Here is a 10,000-nt window from a genome sequence, read left to right on the forward strand (position 1 = left end):
TTATTATAATATATATATAAAAACATATTGTATATATAATGTAAAAATATACATATATATATATATTAAAATAATTTTATATAAAAAAAAACCCCAATTCACAAAAATAAACAATTTTTAAACTCCCGGATTCAGTTCCGGGGAGTACAGTGGGAAGTGTCGGCCTCCATCCGGGGGTCGGCGGTTCGCGCCCCGCCCAGGGGCGAGAAGTTGCAACTGCCCGCCGGAGGTTACTGTGTGCTGCGCACCACGGGGAAAGGGGCTCCCCTCATGGCACACCCCGGGCGAGTAAGCTTCGGATATGGGTTTTCCCTTACCCTAGATTCCCCTTCAGTTTGGTTTGCCTTGGGTTTTCTCCCATATGCAAATTTTTTGTACGTGTATTACGAACCCCACACACAACTGCAAAAAACCCCCCCACAACACACCCCACACCCAACCGCACACACACACACACACACAACACACAACACACCACACACACACCCACACACACACACCACACACACATACACACACACACACACACAATCACCACACAACATGTTATTTTTATTAATTATATTATATATATTTTTTTATATATATTATAAAATTTTAATAATAATTATAATTTTAGTATATATATGTGTGTGTGTGGTGTTTATAAAAACAACCCCCCCCTGACCAGACCTCAAAACCTAGGTCACTCCGGGTATAAAACCGGGGGACCAGTGCTAAAAAAAACATATCGCATGACCCACTAAAAAAAGTGTGAAACTAGGATCTAACATGCTAGACTTCCTATTACTCTTTTAAAAGCGGCATTGCATTATTCCACCTTCATATATACACTTCAGTACACTGACTTAGGTTTGAAATTTCTAAATAAATTTCCACGGGGTCCCACGGGAGCTTTGGGGTAAAACCTTCTTACTAATAGTAGATATAATGTCTAGGATATTTAATCCTTTTGGGGGTTTTGACGGGTTGCTTAGCACGGGCCCCTCTGTTTCATCCCCGGAGAACCAAGGTTGAGGCCTATCGGGAGGGTTTTTTATTTATCGAATAAATGCGATTGCATTATTTCATTTTTCACATATATATATATATATTATATATATTATATCATTTTAAAATATTTAATTTTATTTATATATATATTTATATATATTTTAAAACCCCACACACACCACCACCCCACACACACACACACACACCACACCACACACACCCACACACACCCAAAAACACACAACACACACTCCACCAACAATACCTTATGTAAACACACACACAAAATAAATTTACATATATATAATGTGTGTGGTGTGTGTGTTGTGGTGTGTGGGGTGTGTTGTGTATATATATATTACTATTATATTATATTATATATATATTATATATAATAATAATTCTAATATCACGTATTAAAATTTTTTAATTATATATAATTTTCAATCACTTTGCACACCACACAACACACACCCCCAACTACCACACATACAACACAACACACACACACCACAAAACACACACACCACACAACACACCAACACAAAACCCACTATATATATATATAATATAATATATTTATTAATTTATATATATATTATAATATTATAGGGGCCAAATAACTTTTTAATTTATACTAAAGATATTTTCTAAGTCATATACTTTATATATATATATATAATATATTATTTTATATATATATAATATTAATATTATATATATATATATATATATATATACACACCACACACACACAAAACCACACACACACCACACCACCAACACACACACAAATTATATTAATTTATATAATATATATATATATATATATATATTATAAACACGTGACACGAACGTAACACACCGTTTCATCAAAACACATACACATTAATTACTGAAAAACATTGACATTAATATATATATATATATATATATAATAATATATAATATATTATATATAAATATTATTATATATTATATACGTACACACACCACACACAACACCCACCACACAACACCCAACACCAAAACACACCACACAACACCCCACACCCCCCAAACACACACACCCCACAAAATTTAAAAAATATAAAAATTATATAAAAATATAAAAAATATTATTTTAATTTTATTATATAATATTAATAATTATAAAATTTTAAGGTGGTTTTTTTTGTTACTTCATGTTTTTGATGATTAACGGTGGTTTCTGTCAGGGTTTGTTCAGTGCTGAATGTGTCACGTGTCATTTTTTACGCGTCAAGGTTTTTACATTTAATTTTTTTTTGTAGCACTGTGTTCAAAATTACGCAAATGAATCTTTTCGACGTTTGGGGTTTGTCAAATCCCCGTGCTAAAAACCCCAGAGACACAACCCCCAACTCCCTGATCGTTCGAGACACTAAATGCTCGGGGTGGCAGCGGAACTAATTTAGATAAGGTTAAAAAAAATAATGATAATTTTTCATCTAATTATTTGTACGATATGGGAGCACCGACACCGTGCGGGCCCCAGGCGCTCACGGCCAAACGGGAGCGGGGGGGCGACCGCAGTGGCAGTTAAAAACCCGGGTTTCCCCAACCCCAGCGCCACATGCACAAATGCGGCGGAAAAGGTAAATGTTGTAATATATTCATAAATAACAACATACATACATCAACCATACATATATATGTTATAAATATTATATAATATATAATTTTTTTATATATATATATGTAATTATACCAACACCCGCACCACACACACCACACTGCATCGGGTTTCCCCCCCTCAGTATGTGTCATACAACATAGATACATGCATATTTATTATATATTATTAAAAATATATATAAATACATTATATATATTTTATTTTGGTGTATTAATTTATTTATGTCTATATAACATGTATGTGAAAACATCAATGAATTTTAATATATATATGTATATTTCCATCATCATCAAGGGGCTAACGCCGGGGGGGCGCAGGGGCCGCATCCACCTTCGCTTCCAGCCCAGGATCCCCCGAGGGATCTCCAGGCGGGCCCGGCCCCTCTAATTCCTCGCGACGGGTCCGCCCCGGGCCCCAAGCCATGATTTTCCTAGGTCGTCCCACGGGTTTTCTCCCCCCCAGGTTGTCTCGCGGGGGAGACAACCTGAGGGGCGGGGTCTCCCTAGGGAAGGGGCAGGTGCCATATACCTGATTTGGGCGATCCCGGATTAGCAAGTAACAGGTCCCATGCCAGTCTCATGGGTAACCCCGGGGTTGGGACACGGGGTCCTCCCAAACTGTCCCCCTACCCGGCAAAGGGACTTTTACAAAAGGCATCAAGGCGAGCTCCAAGACACGGAAGCGCCCGGGTTTTGTTTCATGGGCAAAACTGGCAGTATAAGGGCCCTTGAAGGACCGTTTGGGCCCTTCTGCATAGGGTACCGACACTCCAAATGCTCTTTTTGACGAGTTCATGGCTCCTGTTCCCAGACCATCCGTCTATGACTTCTGGTCTACAACCCAAATTGGACTAGCTACCAAGGTATGTTAATACTTTCGGGATTCAACGTCCTGCCGCAAGCATGGTCGCTAAGGGGTTCCCCCTAAATCCTATCTTGGTTTTGGTCCGGAGACCTCTGGGCCTAGGGGTTTCCCCCTCTTTGCTAAATCTCAGACCCCCAAGTGACTCCAAACTCAAAGGATGCAACATCGTGGGCAAGTAAAGGTCTAGACTTTAATTTTCCCTAGTGTTGCTCCACACTGATTTTGGTTAGTACTCTGCCCTTATCCAGTCCATAAAAGTTTTGAAAAGTGTTGGTGCAAGGCCCAAAAGCCTTCCCTCACCCCTGAATTAACAGGAAGAAGTTCGCATCCCCCCACCACACTTCCGCACTTTCGTACCATATAGGGGTTTGCTACATGCCAATAATCTGTGTGGGAATTCCCCTGAGCCTCAGGTCTCCATAGCGATTCCCGATGCACCGATAAAGCCTTCTTGAGGTCGTGTAGGCTGCGAGAAAACCCACGCCCAAAACTCACGCGGCTTCCACAATTACTAAAGCGCTATAACAGTCTTTTGTGGATTTGCCTGAGCAAACCCAGACTGCTCGGGTCTCTATGCCCAGTGGGGTTGCGGATCCTTTTCAAAAGAATGTGGGCGAGAACCTGCCTGGCATGCTGAGCATGTATCCCACGGTAGTTGCTAAAATCCCAACGATCCCCTTTCCCCTTCCAGGGGAGGGTGACCCCCCCCCTCAGCGGGTCGGGGAATGGGGCCCGACTGCCAAAAGGCAGTCGGAAGTATGCAGGGCCCCCCACCTATTTTTACCTCCCCCTTTAGCAGTTCGCAGGATATCACATATGCCTGCACTTCCCCTCTTCAGCTTGGAAATCGCCAGCCTAAACCCCTGTTAGGGTAGGGGGTCCTCATGATGGGGGGGTCCCGGGAAGGGCCGCGACATCGTTTTCATCCAAGCTAAAATGTTTTAGGGTCCACCTGGTACAACTGTTTAAAATACTCAGCCCAACGTTCACGAACCCCAACATGATCTGAGATGACTCATCCGCTGACGGACTGAGTCATCGTGAGGGGGTTAGGGTTCAGTTTCTCAGGGCTTGGTAGGCCCGGGCGAAGTCATTTTCCAAAAAATGGGCCCTTTGACCTCCCACAAGATTTTATGAACTGTTCCCGTCCTCCCAGCAGTTCCAAGCCCTACCACCATGGAAAGACGCAAGACTTGTTCCCATTCGCCGAGCCTTGCGACAGCTTCAGGGGCCCCAATTCTCCAGGGGGATGGAATTTGCCTTGTCCCTTTGGGGGTACGCCAAGGGGTCCTGAGCTCTTCGGTGTAGCGCTTGAAGAACCCCCAGAGCAAATGGGTCCCGCGGTTTTGGGGTTCTGTGAAACGGTCAGAGACTGCCATGGTGAAACCCCCGGGCACACTCCCCCTCCCTTTGTCGTCCCAAATGAAACACCTTAGGGGGCCCCTGGGGGACAGGGAGTTTTGAATGGACCCGAGGATCCCAAAACACCTATGGGCGGGCCCCAGAACCGGGGATCCGGTAAACCCCCGTTCTGGAGGATCCTAAACGGTGCTAACAAAAATGGGTCGATCTCCTTGGCCACTGTACCTGTATCGCTGTACCATGTCCGCATGCGGTTGGGCGCTGGTACCAGGAGCCAGAGATCCTCATTTTCTGGGACCTACAAAGTCCCGGGAAAGGGGGTATTCTGCTGCTGGGGGTCAGCTCCCGGCCATGGGGGCCGACAACATCTCGTAGCCAGCTCGTCACAGCTGGAACCCCATTTAAGTCGCCCAAAACAAGCGAAAAATCTCGCCCAGGGGGAATCGTCTGCCACAGATGCGAGTTTGGCATAAACCCCTTTTACCGATTTTTTTACTCGGTAGAGCGAACATAAAAAAGAGACAAAAAACCAAAAGCATCCTTCAGTCTCAATGCCATAATACGCTCATCAACCGGGGTCAAACCCCATTCCCGGGCTGAAATCGACGAATGGCTATGGCTACACCCCTGGAGGTGGTGACCATCGCTGCGGCCCGACCAGTAGTGGGGTAAACCCCCCCCACACTGATCGTGCCGCTACCAGGGCTTTTTTACCTCTGGAGGGCAGCCCCCTCAAAATCCCATCGCTTTTAATTTTCCCGGTAGCAAGGTAACCCCTCATCCTCCGCAAGGCCGGCTGTTCCCAAGCGCCTACCCGGGAAAACAGCCTGAGATTTAAACCCGGGTGGGCACTGGGTGCACGCCACCTCTGCCGCCCCCACCGACACAGCCCCCAAAAAAAGGGGGTTGTCAGGCTGTGGGATCCCCTCCCCCTGTGGGGTTCCCGGGTCTTTGCCCCACAAGCTTCATGGGGGGTTTGGGGCCTGCCGGGCGCAGGGCGGGACAGTAAATTTTTCCCAAACCTGTACCCCAACATTTTCCCCCCCATGGGGCCACAGCCCGCCTTCTTGCTGGGGGGGAGGGGCAACACCCCTCCCCCCAGCATTTTCCTTATTAAAGACGTTGCAAGGGTCTTTCTGGGAGGAGGAGGACTGGGAAGGGGCCCCCCTCCCCCGAGCCGCCCCATTACCCCAGGGGCAGGGGGGAGGGGTTGGTATGAAGCCAAGGTGTCCACCCCGGGGGGGCCATAACTCCGACCTCGGGGCCCCCTGTTTCTCCAAAACCCCACAATTTAGCCTGGGGGCTGAAGGGGCCCATTACCCAGGGGGGGCCCGAGGGGGCACTGCAGAAGTCTTGATGATGGAGAGGCTGTGACCTGGCAGGGAGATTATGCAAAGCGCTCCCTTTTTCCACTGAGCTAGCCAGGGGTTTGGGAAATGCAAGCGAGAAGGCTCAAGCCTTAACACTATCTGGCTACCACACCATCGCTTTACTCACCATCGCGTGAAGACCCACCCTATTTACACACACACCCCACACACACACACACACACCACACCACACCACACACACACACACACACACAACACACATATAATAAATTTATATATATAATATATATATATAATATTTTTTATATATATATACATAATTTATATACATACATAAAAAATAAAATTTTAAAAAGTATAATATATACGTATGTAGGGAAGATAGTCAGCGGTAAGCATAATTACAGTTCCTCTTATCCTGTTATAATCCTAAACCCTACACCCCCCTCAAAAAAAAAAAAAAAAAAGAAGTGACTATAAAGCACAAAATCTATACTCTGTGGAATCTTGGGAGATTGGCTTTACCTTGTCTGCTTTATCCAAGTCTTGACCTATGGATCTTGCTACTCCCTTTTCCCGCTTTTTGGCCCCACTCCCCTTTTCTCCCCTGTCCTCCTCCTCCTCCTGCTTTTGCGCTGCGCTCCCGTTTTTCCTCCGCTCAAAAATCCCACATTTCAGGGGTTTGCCCCAGTGCCGTGCTTTCCGGACCCCAAAACCGGGGAACTGAGAAGCAAAATGGTTGCTTTGGGCAGCGGTGTTGCCAAGAAACAGAAAGCTCCGTGATGGAGCCAAAAAAGCGCAAAAAACTGCTGTTCTTTTGATCAAAAAAAAAAGAAATGGAGGGTTTTTGTGTGTGTGGCTTTACTTCTTTTTGATTGTGTTTTTTGTAGTTTTTTGGTTCCGGGGTTGGTGTTTTATTATATATATAATATTATATATTAATATATAATAATAAAGTATATATATGTTATAATATTTACACACACAACCACACACACCACACACACAACACACACACACACACACACACACACACATAATTATATTTATATAATATATAATATAAATATTATATATATAAACACCCCACACACAAACCCCCATATAATAGATACACACCACAACACACACCAAAACACACACCACACACCACATATATGTATATATTTTTAAAATATTTTATATATATAAAAAATTTATATATATATAATATTTGTTGTGTGGTGTGTTTTAATATATATATCAAAAATACATATATATATATATTATATATATATATAAATTATATATTATTATATATATATATATATAAACCAACACACACGGATACCAAAAAAATAACATAAAACAACAAAAAGAGTACAAGCAACACACACAGACTTCTCCATTTCTTTTTTTTTTGTGATCAAAGAACAATTAATTGCGCTTTTTGGCCCCTTTTCATCACGTCATCACGATTAAAAAAAAAAAAAAAAAAAAAAAAAAAAAAAAAAAAAAAAAAAAAAAAAAAATATTATAATTTTATATATATTATTTTATATTTTATATAATTTTAAAATATATATTTATATAATTTTGAATATAATAACACATACACACACACACACACAAAATGGGGGAATGTGTTCTTTTGACGGTAGGGTTTATGTCTGAGCCGCCGTGGTCACAGCATATATTAATTGTAGTATCGTTGCGATGCTCTTGGGGTGAGTACGTGGTGGGGCCCCAGTGCCTTTCCCCGGAGAGTGCCGGGTTACCTTTTTAGGTAAACTTCCTTTTTTTATCCGGGTTGGGCCCCGCAATGATTGGGGTGGCTTGCCAAACGCGCCGGCCGGGGACTCGAACCCTCGAACTCAGATTACCTCGTGACACTTTTAGTCCGACCTCTAACCATTTTCCCCGCGGCCCTTTTATTGTATATAATACATTTTTATATTATATATAAATATAAATTATTTTATAATAATATTATTTTAAAATTTATATATACAATATACATTTATTTTTTTTATTTTTAAATTTACCACACATATGTTTTATATATATATATTAATAATTAAATATATATATTAAAAATATATATATATATTAATAATATAAATATTATATATATATTAATATTATATAATATAATTATATAATTTAATATATATATATATATTAAAAACACACCACACCACATCACACACAAAAAAATTTTTCTCTCTCTCCCTCTCTTATATATATATATAATATATATATATATATATATATATATATATATATTATATTATATATATTTAAAATACACACACCAGTATGTATGTATTGTCACACCACAACACACACACACACACAACCACACACACACACACACAACAACACTAAAAATTATATATATATATATTATATAATATATATATAAAAAATTATTAATATTTTATATTAACATATAATACATTATATATTAAATTTTAATATATAATATATATATATATATATATATAATATATATATATTATCCAACTTTTTCACATATTCCCAATTATCATCACTGTCAACGTATCATTTTTTTTTCACCCCTTGTTCCTCGACTAAATGGACTTTTTTGCCATTTCAAAATTTCTATAACATACTAGATAAATAACTTTTTACAGTATCATGTTATGTAAATCAAAATTGACATCCTATTTTACTTGTAATATTGGCTATCAAAATTATATAATCAAAATCAAAAAATTTTTTTTAAATTCATTGTTTATCTTTAAAACTGTATACTCGATTTTTAATATAAAAGTTTTTTTTCAATATTTTTATTTATCAAAACCCATAAATTACCTCTTATTAACATTTCTACGGCGCTCATATTCAATCAAATTTTCACTTTCGTTGAAAACTTTCATTAATTTTATCTTCATTGAAAAGTAAAAGTAACTTTTGATCCTAATCACCTCTTTCAAGAAACCGGCCCCTCCGCGTTTCTCAGCCCCAACGCCACGTCCAAGGCCGTGGGGCCGTCCTTGCTCCGGCAGGGGGCGTCGAGTCCCCCGTGGGGACACCAGCCACCGGGCGGCCCCAAAGATGGCCGCCCCGAGCGGCCCAGTGGGGGGCCCGGGTGTGCCCCCGTGACGGAGGTTGACGTCATGTCAGTTTTCCTTTCCTTCAGAAACTTCAGCATCTCCAAGGAGCCGTGTCGGGCAGCGTAGTGAACCGCTCGCATGCCTGGAGGAAAGGGCTCGCTGATTGCATGTTTTGGCAACTTAGTGCGAAAGCAACATTTATTACAGTTAACTTAATAGAGAGATGGGTTCCTCAGTATACCTCGATCATTCTATCTATCGACCGATCTATTCAGCGGGTTAGCTCGATAGGGAGAGTTAGAGGGGTTTAATATTCCCCTTTCCCCTTGCTCCGCTGCACGATCAGATGATCGAGCTCAGCTCCCTCTGGAGCAACTGGACGAGGCTTCCCGTTCCTCAGATGCCAGCGCTTCTCCACACAGACCTGAAACATGACACCAAGCCCATCATGAAATTTCATTGAAAACTATTTCATTGATTCAGAACGGAAAATTGTCCAAGATTAAAGACAACATAGAATTGCACACAAAAAAATGGCCCTTGAGGAGGGCAACTGCCAATTGATATCCCTACATATAATATATCTATATGTAAACACACCCCCATATTTTGATTTATGCAAAGTAATCTGTCTATAATTTATATATATAATATATTTTATATATTTTATATACTATTATATATGTTTTATATATATATATATATATATATATATATATCTATATATATATATA

At 40.8% G+C, this 10,000-nt stretch overlaps 1 protein-coding gene across 1 annotated transcript in view; it reads right to left on the reverse strand.

Moving 5' to 3' along the window:
- The window catches only part of LOC119570611 (ankyrin repeat domain-containing protein 65-like), a gene marked incomplete at its 5' end in the record, with an annotated part of 20,344 nt that overhangs the window by 9,342 nt on the left and 1,002 nt on the right, over window positions 1-10,000 (reverse strand). Inside the window, 3 exons of the mRNA XM_037918283.1 lie at window positions 6,733-6,982; window positions 9,180-9,445; window positions 9,607-9,690. Coding sequence (XP_037774211.1) covers window positions 6,733-6,982; window positions 9,180-9,445; window positions 9,607-9,690 — 600 coding nt within the window. The remainder of the gene's footprint in view (window positions 1-6,732; window positions 6,983-9,179; window positions 9,446-9,606; window positions 9,691-10,000) is intronic.

This window comes from Penaeus monodon, unplaced genomic scaffold, assembly GCF_015228065.2.
Source record: "Penaeus monodon isolate SGIC_2016 unplaced genomic scaffold, NSTDA_Pmon_1 PmonScaffold_3332, whole genome shotgun sequence".
Classification (NCBI taxonomy): Eukaryota; Metazoa; Arthropoda; class Malacostraca; order Decapoda; family Penaeidae; genus Penaeus; species Penaeus monodon.